Raw genomic sequence first — 18,302 nt, 5'->3', positions numbered from 1 at the left:
CACAGTGTCAAAGACAGCAGAAAGGTGTAAAAAGGTGAGAATGGACTAGAGGTGAGAGTGGTTCGCTGGGTGTTAGAGTAGTGGCAAAAACGAACCACCTGTCTACGGTGGCAGTTGGTTCAACTGGTTATTTTGCACATGCATCATATAAAAACTGCAACGTGGCAGGATTCACACTTGTGTATAGGCGCGTTACAAATGTCATATCATATCATATCATATAATTCCCTGGCTACCCCCTCCATCCAACACTTGCGAGGCAGGGGCCTGTCACACTGCCACCATATACCATCCTGCCCCTTTGCAGTTCATTCTGTGCAGTCTGCCATGTCTGTTCACTTTGATACCGTTGAAGAGGCACGAAAACAAAGTATAGAACTACCATGGGAAAAAAGGAAATTTAAAAAGAAAGAGAAAAACATATGATGAGCAAATTGTGTTATGTTATAGAAAAATAAAAGGACAAAAGACTGTAAATTACCTTGAAGAAAAGATTGTGCTTACCATTGGAGAAATTAAAGATATGGTGTACAAGAAATGTATGGTATTGTGGTGCCATTGAAACACATTACCTCACTAGGATGGAGGCGAAAGGCCCAGATGAATAGGAACAGTTTATTAATCCAGGAGAGGTTCTGGGCAAGAGACGGAAGTGGAGGAAAAAGACATCACGTTTGTAGGAGTTATTATTGAGAAAGGCGGAGGAGTAGAGCAACATCCGGGCAGAAGGAGGAGTATATGAGAGAGAAGAGTAGCATGGAGGAGAAGGTGGCGAATTCCTAGGCACCAAGGTGTACACTAGAAGGGTTGGAGGATCTAGCTTGCTGCAAGGCATCCCAGAGGGGAATAGGTGGGTCAGAACGAAGAAGTAGACCGAGGAAGGTCCTGGTCAGGACCCTGTAAGAGCAAAGTCAGAGGTAAGATGCTGAGAGTGAGAGAGACTCTACTATGTGGCAGGAGAACCACCACCCTGGCCTAGGGAGTTCCTGAACAGGAATGTAGGTTGGTCTCCAGACTGCCTGCAGTGCAGCTAAGGTATCTGGTTGAAGGCCACCTTCAGTGCTGCTTAGCCTTGAGAGCCTGCAAACAGGTTCAAGTCTGCAGCTGAGACTCGGGAGAAGGCTGCCCCACATGAAAGTTAGAAGAGGGGCGCAAGGACCTCTTAAACCGCAGTCAGAGAACTATGGAGAAGATAATTCATAAAGACGCTATACGGAGTGGGCAAGAAGTGGGCAAGAACCCTTTACATCTGGGACTATACACATACAGGTACTGTGGTAATTGGCTAGGAGAGACCCAGACAGGAATTGCAGACATCTGGGAGAACCTTTTATTTGGACACTCTTTAACGTCTCTGAGAGCCCCTGTACGTTTTTGCAAAGACCCTAGTAAAGCTTTAATTAATCACATGCTTTTGCCTGAGCCTCTTGTGTCCATAAATGTCAACCACGTGACACTGCTTTCATTCTATACATGTATACTTATGGTTCAACCTAGTGCTCTTATGGGTGTTTGTCTTTTACAAAAACCCAGTCGTAACATGTCCATGCAACTGTAGGATGTTATGTTAGATGGCATTTGTATAGTGCTTGCTGCCATTGGTATGGCATGGAAGCGCTTTGAGGATGAACGCTCTTCGGGAGACCATAGTGTCTGTTGAAAAGTCATGAAAGGAGTGATAAAAGGTGTGTGTGCTGTTATTGCCAAATCGAAGGTAGGTAGAGAATGGCTGGGTCTCTCACTGCAGCCCATATTGGAAAGGTGCGAGGAACGGGTGCTGTGTCCGTGTCAACGGTTGCAGTCCCCTTGAAAATTCATAACCCACGGGTCCATGATCAAACCATGCTAGCTGGATTATCAAGAATTGGCCCGTTGGCTGGGATGAATCGAGTAATTGATCTTGGACGGGATCAGGCCCTTATTAGAGTAATGTGCCCTGGCCTCTGCCCTGCACATTGTGCTTTAGTGAATTCAACAGCACCTAGAAGCCACCAAGTAGGAACTCTTCCCAGTTTTAAGCATTGCAATGGGAAGACCCAAGTCTTACATCGTTCGCATATTGGCTATGTAATGTTTGGCCTTAGGTCTCTTTCTGCTGAGTGCCGGATACCCATGTTCCAAATTAAGATGTTTCTGCAAAGCTTCTGCATCCGCCTTCTATAACACTCAGACCATGCCACGTATAGGTGATTGGGATTAAACCCTTTTGAAAGCATCTGACTCTTTATCTAAACCTCTAGAGGTGTCTGGTCAAATGTTCGAATCAAAAGGATCGAATGACCTTTTCATCGACAGTAAAAGGACCGAAAAAAGGGATCGCATTTTTTTAACATTTATTTATTTATATATATTTTTTAGCTATGCATGTATAAAAAAAACTTTTTTATAAAAGGAAAACTGGGGATTGGGGGGACCCCCCCATAAAAAAATTGATCCTTTTTTTCGGTCCTTTTACTGTCTAAAAAAAAGGCATTCGAGCCTTTTGTTTTCGAACATTTGACCTATAACCAACCTAGATTATACAGTGCCGCGAGCTGCATTTAGTTTAACACAATATGACATTTGTAATGGAAAGCACATCATTCAAAACCTTCCTAATCTGTGTTCTATAACTCGTATCACTCAAAGGAGCCAGGAAAAAGACACCAAGAGTTTGAGACTTGTTTGCTGTTTCGATGTTCATTCAAGCTATTATATTTTTTAACTCCCTCTTACCATTTTTCGAAAAAACTATAATAAACAAGGCTTGTCTTTCCAGATGTTCCGGATTTAGTTAGTGGATGTCCGGTGAAGGAGTACAGCGTGGAAATGACGGAACCCGCTGACCTTGCCACTGAAGTGTACCATGGTCCTGAGCTGGAATGCACAGTGGATAACCTCCTCCCGGGAACGACCTATCGCTTCAGAGTCAGAGCTTTGAACGATGGTGGGGTAAGATATGTGCGGACGTATTCGAAACAACCTAGAATTATCGATTTAACTTCCCAGCGAATATTTGGGTCCCAAACCCAGGAGATACTTTGCTTTTCTGCTCTGACAGCACTTCCAATATTCCTGAACTAAGTCACCTGAAGCAACCCTTGGTTTACAACGTTGGTAGTTCGGCTGAGCTCAAGGCCCTGCGGGAGTGAACAGGGTTTGAGATTAAATACAACACAACTATACAGAGTGAACATTATGGCGTTTTCCAGTCAAATCACATCCCACAAAGAAGAGTTTCTTGACGCTTAACCTGGCAAAATTAGAGTAATATCCTATGTAGGGAAAATATACACCCATCTAATGGGAATCAAGTATGGGTAACCTTGGAATTAAGATGTAGTGTAGGTGACTGTTAAAATCGATGCGTGATGGAGAAATGTCCTAAACGGCTGAGGGCAAGCAACACACAAATACTTTGAATTTGTGCACACAGCTGTATACAAGTGTGTGTGTGTACTATTTAGCAGAGCATTAGCAAAGCCAACAGTGTTGACTTTTGTGTAGGCCGGGGATTGGCATCTTCCTGACACCAGGATACTGTTACTACCTGCCTGTAAGATGACAACATCTGGCAAATGGTGTTAGTATCTGGCAATATTATGGCAGAACCTGACAAATGCTTATTTAATGTCTATGCAAGAGCCAACAGGTTTGGATTTGCCATTGCTTAACAGGAATTTGCTCCAAGGACACGCCTATTTCTCAAAACTCTTGTATTTTAAGACACATTTGGGGAAGACATTTTATTGCACCAGGAGCTGGATTATAGCTCCCGATAAGTTACTGCATTTCAGAAATCTGCTCAGAAAGCACTGAGCTAGCACAAAGGGATCCCAGGGTCTCGGGCGGATGAGAATGGCCGTAGAGCCTAATATAGTCATGGAAAGTCAACGTGTGGTAAAATGCCAAACGGCCACGGGCTATGTGTACCTCCTCCACATCCTATCGCTCTCAGATCCTCACTTGCCTTGAGAATATTTTTGGCATATAGGCAACACTGAAAGGGCCAGAAAATAGCAAAAACTAAAATAATAGCAAGATTAGGATGCAGCCAATTCCTAAAAGACACCCTGAGAGAACCTCTGTAGAGGCACAGACGCGGATGCCCGAACATGGCGCCATGCATTTCCACCAGTCAGCGCCCATATGTGCCCTCTCCACCCGCCCCTGTATGGGCAGGAATATCCCTAGGCAGGTGCCTGGTGGTTTTTCCTTCCACTGCTCTTATATTTGCTAGGTGGATAAATGTAGGACTTTGTAATTTAATCTTACAAAATCTTAGACATAACCCTAAATCCATAGAAGTCCTTCTCATAATTGTCAATGTTGCACCTGCTTTTGGCTCTGTAGAGCCGCCTGCAAAACAAACCCCAAAAAAAACTTATTTTCGGCTTTATGTCCAGAATTACCTTAACATGGAGTAGTTGCTTTTTTTTTCTTTTCAGGGTTTTACTTCAAAGCATCGGTATATGCAGTAGGCCTACACTGAGAAATGTTGTTTTTCTTCCCCAGTACGGTCCCTGCTCAGAAGATGCGGAAATCACGACAGCAGCTGGCCCGCCAGGCCCTTGTCGAGCACCCTTGTTGACTGTCCTGTCCACTACATGTGTACTTGTAAGCTGGGAGGTAAGACAATTGTGAATTTCTGAACCGTTTCCAGGAAACAAATTGTGTTCTTCAGTCTCACGAAAGATAAGTGTTTTCAGCCCCCAGCTGATCATGACTTGCTCGCAGGTGCCTTGCAATTATCCCATAGCTTGGCTGCGTTGGAGCTCGTGTTCTTTAAGCTGCCAGAGAGATGGATTCATCGCCCCGGCTTCGCTCTGTTAGATGGTGGGTCCCTGGAGGGCTTTGACTTGTGAAATGTTCTCATGTATTTTTAGCGTGTTCCAGGGCTTTCCTGTGATGACTGGGATTACTGGGGGAACATAGCTCCTCTTCAGTCCCTTGTTATGCTTTCTTGGATATCATTCAAGCTTTCAAGCTGCAATAGTCGAGTGTATCCTCCAATTTATTTAGCAGTCAAGCTCTGGGAGTTAAGCTGTTTGAGAGTTTATAGTTTCCTTGAAGGTTCACCCAAAAAGCAAATTTAAACATGGCGATCAATATGTACACTGGACATTCTGCAGCATTAGTGTGTTTTTAATATACTAGAATTATATATAAGACTATAATGTATTCCTTCTACGAACATGAGAAGAAGGGCATTAACTGTCTAACTCAAGTGTGACTTGCCGATACTATCTTGGTGCAGGGTCAGGGTGTTCTTTATGCCCATTGGCTCACTCCCGGCAATGAATAGTTGTGGCAGCATGCATCTGTGCAGGCTTGGTGTAGCAGGCATGAATTCAGGTGCCATTTCGATATGTGCTGTAATGCACGGCACTGCCTCAACAGTATCTCCTCCCTAATGCCCCCCCACCCCCCACCTCGGTGCACACTAGATGAACGGCGCTAGGGCACTTCGTTGGTGTCTGACCGGCAGCAACACTTTCAGTGCCCTTAAGCATGATGCCATTTTTCTTTACGGCATTAACATACCGCTTAGTGTCACATAATGAGAACTCTTTGAATGAGACCTATTCTTGCTCTTCTCTTTAAGGATGTGTAATGAGGTCTGACCTCATTTCTGTCAAATATGCGCTTGTTCCAGTCTTCTTATAAGGCAATACCTGCACCCTTCGTAAACCGACAACTTTGCCTCACTCCTCTTCCTTTTCCCTCTGCCCAGTCTCTCTCTCTCTCTCTCACTCTCCCTCTCCCTCTCCCTCTCCCTCTCTCTCTCTCTCTCTCCCTGTCTCTCTCTCTCTCTCTCTCTCTCTCTGTCTCTCTCTCCCTCTCTCTTCCCCTCCCCCCTCTTCGTCTCAGCCCAGTTTAAGCCTTGGTGAAAACATTCGCCTAAACCCTGGCACACCTGCATTTTAACTGCATTCGGGTGATTAGGCAAACATCTAGAGGATTCCGGTGACAGATTAAGTTTATGATAATTTATACGGATGAAATGCTGCAAACATTGGGTTGCAGAGTCAAGACCTCTTCCTGACAACCCACGTTCAAAGCAAAGTATAAAGTAATTGGAATAGGTCAGAAGTTAACACCCTTCCCTGCCAATAATGCTCGAAGAAAGCAAAGTGTCTTCATGACTAATGGCTTGCACCTGCCTGCAAGTAATGCAAGAAATGTGAGGATGCATTTAATTTGCATTGCTTAATGTACGTGTTACCTTATTCGCAAAGGTGGCCTGCACAATTCCATGGGGCTGTGCTCAGAACAAATGATGCCCTTGGTAGCCTCCTTGCATACACTAATATCAGGAGTATGTATGGTGAGCCCTAAACCTATTGGCCTTTTAATGTAGATAATATGTTAAGTGTTTCTCTCAGCAACATAGCTCACAGCACTCACAGGCCAATAGGCTTTTCAGAGGTCCAGGTCTGTGAGGAATTCCCTATGTTAGAATATTATAAACCTCAATATGTGTCAACCTCTGAATGATGAAAAGCAGGCCCAGGCATGCCTGGCATAGGTTGTGTTATGTTATTTTAAGGGATATTTATACTCCACGCTATCACCACCTGAGTGGTCCCCGGGCAGCCACCATTGCCTCCCATGGGCCTCTTGAGGGGGCGATGTGCCTCTTCCCTGTGCCCTTGAGCTCCCTGGCACTGTGGTTCATCTGTTCAGTCGCCACTCTGTGTTTCAACTTGTTGCGCCCCTGTCTCTCTCCCTAGCCTCCGGTCTCCCTCCCACTCAGAGGTCTCTCCACCTCCCTGCACTTTGTCATGGTTCGGTCTAGTCCTCCATCTTGCCATTTGTGTGTTCATTTCGAGGGTTGTGGGTGTTGCTCATTCGTTTTTGTCCAGTTCTGAGAGACAGGTTTTTAGGAGTTTTCTGAATTTTAGATGGTCCTTCATGATTTGTATTTCTCTGGGGAGGGAGTCCCAAATGTTAGCGGCTAGGCAAGAGACTGCTGATCCTCTGAGTTCTTTCCGTGTGTAGAATTTAGGTTCCAGGCGTATGTCGTTGCTGGATCAGAGTGTTCTGGTCGGCTGGTAAATGGTGATTTTCTTTAGTAAGAATTCTGCTCCTTGGCCGTGGATTGCTCTGTGTGTTATGCACATTATTTTAAATGGGATTTGTTTTTTGACTGGCAATCAATGTAGCTTCTTTAGCGCTGGAGTGATGTGGTGCCTTCGTGAGAGTTTGAGGAGAAGTCTGTCTGCTGCATTCTGTATACGTTGCAGTATCTTCAGTACATAATCCAGCCTTCTGAGGTACAGGCTGTTGGTTTAATCTATCCTGGACATGATGAGGGAAATGATGACCAGTGCTTTGTGAGTGAAGGAGAGGAATGGTATAATCTTTTTTTATCGTGTGCATTTCTTGATTATTGTGTTTACTTGTGGTTCTAAGGTAAGCTCGTTGTTCATTAGGATTTCAAGGTTTTTGACTATTTTGGATGGAGTGGGCACTGTTCCTAATTCTGTGGGCCATGGGATGTATTGGTTGCTTCCCTGGTTTTTGGATATAATCATGATTTCTGTCTTGTCTGGGTTGATTTTGAGGCTGTTTGTGTTCGTCCATTCATAGAGTTATTTGAGACAGTCTACTAGTGTGTTGTTCTCCTCTTGTACATCTTCGATTTTGTAGATGATTTTGGTGTCATCTGTGTAGTTGTAGCAGGTGAGGCCGTGCCTTTTGATAAGGTTGATTAGTGGAGTCATGTAGATGTTGAAGAAGAGTTGAGGGAGGATCCTTGTGGTACTCCACAGGTGGCGTCCCCCGGCGCGGATTTGAGTGGTTTTATCCATACTGTTTCTGTTCTTTTAGTTAGGAAAGATTTAATACAGAGCAGCGCTGTGTCAGTGATCCCTATTTCTTCCATTCTCTTGATGAGGATGTCGCGGCTGACTGTGTCGATCTCTGCCGAGTGATCTAGTAGTATCAGTGCAGAGTTTGTGTTGGAATCTGCATAGGTCTTTAGGTCATCCCAGATGGAGAGCCATCTTTGTCACTCTCATGGATCTGAAGCCAACTTATGCCTGGTCCAATAGTTGGCAGTTTTCTATGTGTTCCAGTGTTTATTCATAGACCTAGGTCTCTAGCAGTTTTGCCGGATAGGAAATGTTTGATATCAGACTGTAGTAAGAGAGGTCTCTTACATCGCCTGTAGTATCCTTGAGGAATGGTTTGATGTACGCAGATTTGAAAGCCCACGGGATGCTCCCCGTTAAGAGTGATTGGTTGAAGAAGTTTCTGTGGCATTCCAATGGCGTGCCCTGTGTAATGATTGATTTATAGATGTCTGGTGGGCAGGGTTCCTTTGGGGAGCCTGCTTTGTTGCTATGTTTCACCAGCTTAACAAATCTCTCTCCCAATATTTGGGTGAAGCTTTGCAGCTTGTTCTGTGATTCCAGGATGGGTGCAGCATGGTTCAAGGTCTTGTTGATTGGTCTGCTTTGTATGATCCGATGGATGTTAGTGATTTTATTTTTAAAGGTCGTCTCATAGTTTATGTGAAGGTAACATTGTGTTGTTGCATTCTGGTGGGTTTCTCATCTCATTTACAATGTTGGATAGTTCTTTCTGGGTGTTGGTGGCTTTTGTGATTCGGTTGTCATAGTATTTCTATTTGGCTTTGAGAATTTCCTTTTAGTATGCCCGGATTTGTTTTTTATTATTCTTTTTGCCTGGTCATTGTATTGAGGTGGGGTGTAAACCATCTTGCCACTGCTTTCATTTGTGATGGGATGAAGGGTTTTTCTGGGGAGATGCTATCTATTGTTTCGGTGATTCATTTCTGGATTGGGTCTGCTATTTCATCTAGGTCGGTTCTGTCCATGTTTGCGGTTAGTAGTTCTGAATATTCCAGTTCTTTTCAGTTACTACTTTTGATGGTATTCCAGTTTCTCCAGCATGGGGTCTGGCATGGATTCACAGGCTCATGAATATTCTCTGTCGTCAGGCTGGGAATCCTCAGTAAAAGAAAAAAACAGTTTCACTTTCACTTTAATACTTTATTTCTTCTCTATACCAATCACTTGTCTTCTGATCAGCATCACCTTTCACCTCCATAGCCAGCCTACCGTCAAGCTCCTTTTCAAAAAGGAAGTCGTTCACTGCAGGTAAGCTGTGGGAGGAATCCAATAAACCAAGGACAGAGGAGAAGAAGGCTGTGCAGCCCAAGTATGCTCAACTGGCACAGACAAAGTCCTTATCAGCGACTTTGTCGAAGGCTACTACTGCTGCGGCAGTTGCAAATGCTGATTCTACGAGTGTGGCTTCTGCAGCTCAGAGAGTGTCCCTGCCCCACGGCACAACACCACCTCAGAGATCTTGGCAAAGACTGCAGGCTTTCCAGATGGGGTAAAGGTACTAGCCCAGGTCCCAGTTCAAAACCCTCAGGGAAGAAAAAGAGGTGGGGGCATTCGATAGGGGCATTGGATGGGTGCAGTATGACCCAGAGGACAGTGATTGGTTTAGAGGAGAAATACAGTTTTAAAGTGAAAGTGAACAGGTTTTTTTTTTACCAAGGATTCCCAGCCTAAATCCATGCCAGACCCATGATGGAGAACATAGTTACAGGTAAGTAACATAAACCTTCTTATTTAGATCGTGGGGAGCTTTTGTGGCTGTTTCGGTGTTTTGGCTGGTAGTTGGATCACAAATGGTATGATGAGGTGGTTGCTCCGTAGTATTTGTATTGCTGGTGCAGTTGAGATCAGTTTTTTGTTAGCGAAGATTGCGTCGAGAAGGAGTCCTTCTGTCTGTGGCGCTCCTTTAACCATCTGGCGTAGTTTCATTGTCTCAAGTGGCTTGATTAGTGATTTTTGTGAGTTTGCGGTCTCTTCTTCAAACCATATATTGAAGTTCCAGAGGATTATCAGGTGATCGTGTTTGATGGCCAGGTTTGTGATGGCTTCTATGAAGGTGTCTACGAAGGTTGCGTCGTAGGTCGGTGGTCTATAGATGAGTATGAACGTGAGGTTTGTTTTGGAGTTCGCTCTCAGGTGAAGGACGGGGAATTCACAGTTTCTGATGTTCAGCGGGTCATGTGTTCTTCCTTGTTGCTCTCAGGATGTGAGGTGTGTTCAGTAGGGTCCGTTTCCTCATTGAGTAGATCTGCTAGGTTTCGTATTGGGTTCCTGACTTCTTCTGGTTCCTCTTCTGTATCTCGTTGTAGTTGCTGCCCTAGAGTTTTGGTGATATATGGAGTGAGGGTGTTGTTTTCCATCTTGTTCCTTCCGGATGTTTCTGGTCTTTTCCTGTGCAGTCCTGGTGTCTTGCTGGAGTGTCTAGGATCGTTGGTGGTTGTGAATTCTTCTGGTGGGTGGTCTGTCGCGAGGTATGGTGTTAGGTATAAAGATTTTCCCCTTCTTTTGGAGTTTCTATGTTCTGTCATGCTTATGGGTGTGTGTTCCGTTGTCATGTCTGTTGGTGTGGTGCCATGGTGTGGTTCCATTTAATTTATTCTTTCTCCTATTGTTCTCTGACATCCTATTGTTCTCTGACATCATCCCGTTCTGTGTTGTGGCATATTGTGGTCCTTTGGTGTCGAGTAGTTTAATAAGTTTGCGTTATTGTGTTTTGGTCACAGGGGACCTTGCCCGCCTGCAACCCTTTCCTGAGTTTTGTTTGGGTTGTAGTTGTCCTTCAACATCTTTGTGGTTTGTGGTCGTATATGGTTGTGGACTTAAGGGTGTGGTCGAAGGGGGTCTTATGATCTGATAGCTAGCAGATTGCGTAGGGAGGGGATTTGAGGCAGAGGTGGATGGTACTTCCTGGGTGCACGCCTTAGGTGACCTTATCCTTTGGGCTAACTATCCCTAGCTATCACTAGATTCTGAGTATTGTGGGGGTGGTGGAACACCCACAGTTGCTGCCCATTACTATGCAGAGACTTAGTTCTGCAGTAGTTTCACTCAGAGCACAGCTGTAACGCTAGAGTGCAGCTTGGGATGTACCCAGTTGAATCGGTGGAGCACCCAGAGCTGGGAGTACGGTGCTGGATGGAGGTGAGGATGTCTCTAGATTTCTGGATAGAGGGGAGACCGCCCAAACTTCAAACACAACAGTAAATGCAAAACACCCAGATTCGAGTTTCCTGGGCAGAGGGAAAAAAAGCTCACATTTCAAAACACAGTATCAAATGTAAAACACCTAGATTTGAGTTTCCTGGATAGAGGGTGGGGAAAAGCCTACTTTTCAGACAAAACAACAAATGCAAAACACCCAGATTTGGGATTCCTGTGAAGAGGAAAAAGAGACCAAGTTTCAAATGCAACAACAAATGCAAAAACACCTAGATTCAGGAGTCCTGGCCTAATTGCCAGATATGGCAAACTGTCACAATTGCCTACATGCCAGATATGACTAGCTATCACAGTTGGCCTAAATGCCAGATATGGCTGACTAATACAATTTGCCTAAATGCCAGATATGGCTGGAGCTGAGCTGCCCTTTGCATTCGGGCCCTTAGCCGAAGGGGCTGCATGGCCAGGGAGGCTGCCCTGAAGGCTTGACTTAAAAGGGCCCCAGCACCAATCAGGGCGGTGGGGCGGGTTGAGAGGTGGAAGTGGAAAAGGGAGTTGGGAGATGGAAAGGGTGGATGGGGGTCGGGAAGCGAGTGGGATGCAGATAACTTATTAAATGTATCAAAAATGTGGGCAAAATGAGCAGAAAAGCTTTCAGCAGAGACAGTTTACATTACCTGGTCTCAGGTCAGCATCTCTATAGCTGCGTGCACAGCGAGCGAGGTACTACACCTGTGCAGGTGTTTTTGTTAAGGCCCAATCAGGGTTAGGGGGCGGGCTAGCAGGGGGAGAGGGAGTCAGGAGATGGAAAGCACGGATGGTGGTCGGGAAGCAAGTTATTTTTACCCAGTTTCAAACCTTGCACCTGGATGTTACACATAGATCAATGCAAAAGTTGCATTAATCTACTGTTATATCTTACTGCATAGTTTAATGTGCTTTCCTGCTTGGATAACATTCACAGATTCATAGGACTCAATTTCCTCTTTCTTACCTGCCAATACAGCCTCACCCTAACTTTCTCTCCCTTCCAGAAGTCTGATCAGTTATTTTGTGTATGTTGTTTTTCCTGATGAATTAGCCTGAACTTGCTTGAATGTGTCCCAAACTTCCTTAAAGGGTTATGGCTCTTAAAGGCGATCTGGGAAGATTTGGGCTGGAAGAAAATTCGGTGGAAACCCATTAATTTACCAGAGTCTGAATAGGAGATTTGTGGGACCCAACGGATCACTTTAAAAAAAGTGAACCCAGACTGGAGTCAGCCAGAACTACTAGAAACATTAAGGAAAGTGCCAGTAGAAGGCACAGCAGTTCTCGTTGTTTTTTTAGTGTGTATCGTTCTAGGAAAGAGTCTGTGTGACAATGGTGGAAAGCGTAATGGCGTGTCACCTGCCACTGCTGCTTCTGAATGAGTAAGCTCTATCACCCACAGACATGTCCACCCACAGTCCTCAACCAATAGGCGGCCTTGAGCTAGATGCTTCCTGGGATGTAGTCATTTCACATAAGCCTCCCTAAGTAGTCTGTGTTATTTTAAATTCACAAGATTAAAACACCATCTCTCTCAATACAATGTGCAGGTCTACAGCAAGATCTTCAAAGACTACTAACCCCATAATGCACAGTGCTCGTCTAATAGAAAACCTAGAGCCCAATATGCAGTTTTCAGCACTGCATCCACCACACTGTGCTGACAGACTAAAAGACCTGTGAAGCACCATAGGGGCCACAGCACAGAGTGCTGCTCTCCTGGAACTCTCGATACAGCAATCTTACTTTGAACTTTCCCGTGAAACTTTAGCTTGATAACCAGCAGTGAAAAACTTAATTTGCCACAGTGCACTATAATGGTCCACTAGAAGGCTTGGAAATGGAATGTGGACTTTTCAGCCTCATGCAGACAGAACACCGGGGCCATTGGATAATACGTTTAGGTGTAAACCTCTGTGCAATTTACAGTGAGAGATTGGGGTCATCTAATGCGCTAGGCTGAGGGCATTCTGGAACATTCACTCCTTTTTGGTAGGTTCTTTTTTCACTTCCATTTCTTCCACTTGTACTCTGGTTTCCCTTTCCCTCCTCCGCTCAGCTGCCCACAATCTATATCATCAGACCCCTTCAATCAGTGCAAATAAACCCCCACCCTCTGCGTTCACACCCTCCCACCAGCACTCGAGCAACTCCAGGCATGTTTCAGCCTCACAGGGCATAGTCAGTGAGAGGTGTAGATTGGGTCTTTAGGCGTGTCATGCTTGGGCATACCAGACCCACTTATGTTGACTTATGCAAAGCTAAAGTGTTTTGGTCCCATCCCGTTTAGGATGGGATCATGTTTGCATACATGTCAACGTTATCCATTCCATACAGGATACACTAGTCCTGTCCTGTTCTGTTGTTAACTTTGTACTGTGGATCCATAAGGGAGAATGCAGGACCACAAGTCCCAGAATTGTAGCTGGTGATAAATTCATCTGGAAAAGGTTGCCAGGAGGTGACATTTCCCCAGGTTTGCGCTCAGACGAAAATCTAGCACTTTCCCCAAAATGTCTAGGACTGGAGTTAGAATAGCAATTAATACATGTACTAGAATATGTGGGGAAAGGCTTTTAGGAGTGCAGGGAAATTAATCACCTACATGGAGACTTTTCGCAGGGGGCATTTTCACATAGAACTGACTGGGCTGGTGTCTCCTGAATGGACTGGATAATACTGCAATTGATGCGCCTGATTCGTTTTTGGTCTTTCCCATTCACTAATGGAACGGCAAGCGAATGCTCAAAGAAGCCAAAACCTGTCTGGGAGGCTTGTGGTCTCATGCAGAAGAGGTTTGACCTGGCAGCTCAGGTTGGTCTTCCCCTTTTCAGATGCGACTATGTCTGATTCGCGTATGGTGTTTTTCCTTCTGTAAAGGCACTGCAGGATGAAAAGCTATGGTTTGGAGTGTCTCCCAGACTAATGCAAAACAAAAGGGGTGATGACTGGAAGGTTTAAATTACTCTTAACCTCTGGCATCACTCTGGGCAACCCTCCAGACCATCGCTCTTCGCCTGAAAGACCATATGCAAATCAGGCTTGGTCCCACACCGAAAGGGGCAGTCCAGCCCAAACTGCTAGGTCACATCCCTTCTGCATGAGACGACAAGCATCCCTAGACATGTTTCCAGTGGTTATGATTCATTCAAAACCTCTCAGCGACCACTCTTCAGTTTTGCAGTTGATAACTCTCACCATGTTCTCACATGTCAACCTAAACATGGCACTACAGCCTGCAAAACCATGTTTGCAAACAACGTGTTCTCTACACTTGCACATGTTTCTTCCTCACTTAAAATATGAGAGGGGCCCATGGCTCGTGCTTGAACACGCAGAGGCGACTAAGCCAGCACGCCTTTGTCTTGCAGAGTCCAGAGTGCTCGGGCGCCGACATCTCCGAGTATCGGCTGGAATGGGGCGAGGAGGAGGAAGAGGAGTCCCTCCGGCTGGTGTACTGGGGCACTGCCAGCTGCTTCGAAGTTGGTGACCTGTCGGCAGCAACCCAATACTGGTGTAGACTACAGGTAGAGTGTTGCCTTTTGTTTTGGCTCACAGGGATTGCCTTCACGGCATTAGTTTTTCAAACTATTGTCCTTAAAAGTGTATCTACGTGATCTCTCTGCGGCAGATTTTCCCGCGAGGGAAATGTTCGCATGGGAAATGCACGAATACAAGATGTTCCTACATTTCCCAGACCAACATGCCGGGGTGTCCCCCACAACTCCCGCTCACTATACTTTGTAGCATAGTGAGCGGGGGTTGCGTGGGGACACCCCCACAGCCTTTAAAAATGACCCCACCAAAACACCTAAACACATACCACCAAATGTTCAAACTTTTGGTAGTTAGAACTTTTCATGGTGTGTGTTTTAGGTCTTTTGGTGGGGTCGGTCATTTTTAGTCAGACATTTCGTCCTATTCCTTAAAAGTACATATGTGGGCTTAGCAGAAATGTCAGATTTAGCACCAAAAGGCTTGTAAATGTAAACTCATTCATGGTCAATGTGCTCTTTGCATGCCATTGCTTGCGCATGTCCATTAACCATGTGTCTGGTGTATGGATAAATGGCATAATGTTCGTAAAATACATGCTGAGGAAAAATGGGTCGACTAAGTCAAAGTTGCAGGCCAATGGAAAGTGGTGCAAGTCTACCAGGAGAAGGAATGCATCATTGATGAGGTGTCACCTTAGAACAGGGGTCTGCAACCTTTGCCTCTCCATATGTTTTGGACTACAACTACCATTAGCCCCAGCCAGTATAGTTGGTGGTGAGGGATCATGGGAGTTGCAGTCCAAAACATCTGGCGAGCCGAAGGTTGCAACCCCTTTCCTTAGAACCTTCAAAGCATGTCTTTGTTAATCCCATTTTAAAAGCAATAATGTGAATGCAACACAAATGTGCATGCGATACACCAATTTACCAAATGTACATGGTAAGTTGGGCTCATGAAGCCGCTCTGGTTTTGATAACTGTAGTTTCCTTTAAAACATACATTTTCTTTTTAAGCTGTTTCTCTTCCCATTGCTGCTTGGGCACCCATCTCCCCACATTGGCTGTTTTCCCCTCTCATCTTTATTTGGTCAGTAAGCAGCAAGTCTTTTTATGTAAGCTGTAACCGCGGACTACTGGAGTAAACTCAACAGTTCAATCCCAACATTTAAATATCAGTTTTTAAACTACACTTTTAGTTTGCATTTCTGGCATTTAGCTCTCGCTCCATTCTCCCTTGCAGTGCTCCCTTCTCCCTCCATGTCCCTGTACTGTCCTCCATGCTCTCAGGACATGCTTCCAACTCCTTCCTTGTTTTCGTTCCACTCTTCATGTCTCCATGCTGTATTCTGGGCTTCCATGCTTGCTGATTCTCCCCATTTGCTTCTCACTACCTCTGTCGCCATGCATGTGTCTTCCTGACTCCATGCTCCCATGGTGCCCTTCTCCCTTCATGCTTGTGCGCTGTGTTCCTATCCACTTGATCATATGTCCTCCTGGCTTCCCCATGCCGTGGCATGCGTTCCTTGGTTCTCCCCCTATACGTCCATGCCATGCTCCCCTACAGTTCATGATCACCATGTTGCAAGCTATGCTCCCATGGTGCCCTTCTCCCTGCATGCTTGTGTGCTGTGTTCCTATCCCCTTGATCATATGTCCTCCTGGCTTCCCCCATGCCGTGTTGTGTGTGTTCCTTGGTTCTCCCCCTATGCTTCCATGCCATGCTCCCCTACAGTTCATGGTCACTGTGTTGCATGCCATGCATGCTTGTGCGTTGATCAGATGTCCTCATGGCTTCCCCCATGCCTTGATGTCTTCTCTAATTCTCTCTCTATGCTTCTATGCCATTCTCCCATATAGTTAATTGTCACCATGCTGCATGCCATGCTCCCATGGTGCCCTTCTCCCTGCATATGCTTGCATGCTCCCCTATAGTACACGATGGGCATGCCGCATTCCATGCTACCATGCTACTATTCGCTCTCACTCCATGTGCCCAACATACCCCCTCTCCCATGCTCCCCACTCTTCCCTTGGTTCCCCTACTGTGCTTCCCCACCTCTAGTTCTTGATGCTATGCTGTATGCTCCCCTACTCCAAGCTCTTCCACCCATACCCTCCTCTCCACCCATTTCATCAGGCTGCCCTCCATTTAACCATGCTCTGCTGTCCCCCCTATGCCTCGATGCCCCATGTTGCCCGACATTCTCATTTGTTATGCACTTCTCTCCCTCTTTCCGCATCCTGCTGTCCATGCCCCCAAGCTGTGCGGTTCTTTCACTTTCTACTGTCTTAATTCTCCCTGCTCCTCGCTCCCAATCCCGGCAGCGCCTCTGCCTCCATGGTCTCCCGGGACTCCTCTGTTCCTACCTCTGTGCTTTACTCCCCCTCAACCTAAGCTCTCCCCAGGCTGCCCCGCCTCCTCCCCGGATGCATCCATGACGTGCCTACCCCCATTTCCTATGCTCCCACCCTACCAGAGAAAGTAAGACATCCATGGCTCTCCTGAAGTCAAATACAATATCCTGCATAGCTCAGTGGGCTGAGTGCCTGCTGCAAAGGTCTGTCTGGCAACTACATGAAGTAATCACTATATATCAGGCTTTCAGCACAACAGGTGTTTAACCACAATTAAAAAGATGAACTATGTGTATATATGTAATGTCAATGCATTATTTGCCTGTGCTCTAGGCTGCATGCTATCTGTAGTGTAGAGGAAAAACGCCATTAAACCACATTAGTGACTAACACCAAGAGCTGCCTTCAGGAATTACTCACACCCAGTATTACATCTTGAGATGGAAACATTTTTAAAAGCTGTCATGCTTAAATAATGTTTTTACGACCATTGGTTAAAGAAATGGTGATTAAATCCTATTGGCAGCGTTGTTTCTTTTCACCGTCTTCTTGGATACTTTTCTGAAGATGTGACGCTGTGGTCTGTTGTAAACCACATGTGCTTAAATCACAAGTTGGCAGCATTACCTGAAAAAATCACTGTTTCCCTCCTTATTAGTTGGATTCTAATTTCTAGTTGAGGTTGTAACGCTGTCTAGAAACACCTCTCCTCACTGCATTTACAGGCCCATCCACTTTGCCTGTTTTTGGTGACTGGGTCTACGTGAGGTCCAGCCTTGGCCACAGGATGCACGCCAGCGTACACGACACAGGGGTGGCTGCAGGAGCCTGCACTTGTGAGTCGCTTCGGGCCATGAGCGATCGAGGAGCCTTGGAGTCCATTGCAGTGAAAGCACGACACACAGGGGCTTTGCAAGCACTGGGAGTTATTGGGTGAGAGGCTCCTCTGCTGCACGTGTGCCGCTGTTAGTGGGCTCCGGGGGGGCCTTCATCCTCCGGGTTAAGAGAGTTGACTTTCGGCCTTTGGCTGGCCCTGATTTCGGTCATTCGCCTCTTGCTGCCCGTTCTGTTTTTTAAACCCCCGTCTCTTTCAAACGCACCCCTCTAAGTTTGACCCTGTTGCCTGATGCCACGAGACCATATCTCCTCCCAAAAAGTAAAGGCCTGCTGAGCTCGTGCAGTATCAGGCAATAATGCCCAATTAATGTGAAAGATTGACTTTTCAATCTCAATACAAGACTTGAGTTACACTGTGAAATACCTTATTGTGTAGTTTCTTTTGACTGCATAAGCAGGTAATCGGCTCAGCGAGTTTATGCACGTGTAACAAACCGACTGGCAAGTCCGAAGTTCTCATTGTAAGGACTTGGCATAGAATTCTGATAAGTTGTACTCTCATGGTTCA

At 45.7% G+C, this 18,302-nt stretch overlaps 1 protein-coding gene across 3 annotated transcripts in view; it reads left to right on the top strand.

Annotated features, from left to right (window-relative positions):
• FNDC3B (fibronectin type III domain containing 3B) overlaps positions 1-18,302 on the top strand; it is a 796,261-nt gene that overhangs the window by 694,893 nt on the left and 83,066 nt on the right. For all 3 annotated transcript variants that reach the window (XM_069618738.1, XM_069618739.1, XM_069618740.1), the window contains 3 exons: positions 2,759-2,931; positions 4,495-4,608; positions 14,417-14,572. In XM_069618738.1, the coding sequence (XP_069474839.1) occupies positions 2,759-2,931; positions 4,495-4,608; positions 14,417-14,572 (443 nt within the window). The remainder of the gene's footprint in view (positions 1-2,758; positions 2,932-4,494; positions 4,609-14,416; positions 14,573-18,302) is intronic.

This window comes from Ambystoma mexicanum, chromosome 10, assembly GCF_040938575.1.
Source record: "Ambystoma mexicanum isolate Mex_15411 chromosome 10, UKY_AmexF1_1, whole genome shotgun sequence".
NCBI classification, from domain to species: domain Eukaryota; kingdom Metazoa; phylum Chordata; class Amphibia; order Caudata; family Ambystomatidae; genus Ambystoma; species Ambystoma mexicanum.
The sequence above is the reverse complement of the archived record's forward strand: the minus strand, read 5'-3'. Positions and strand labels throughout refer to the sequence as shown.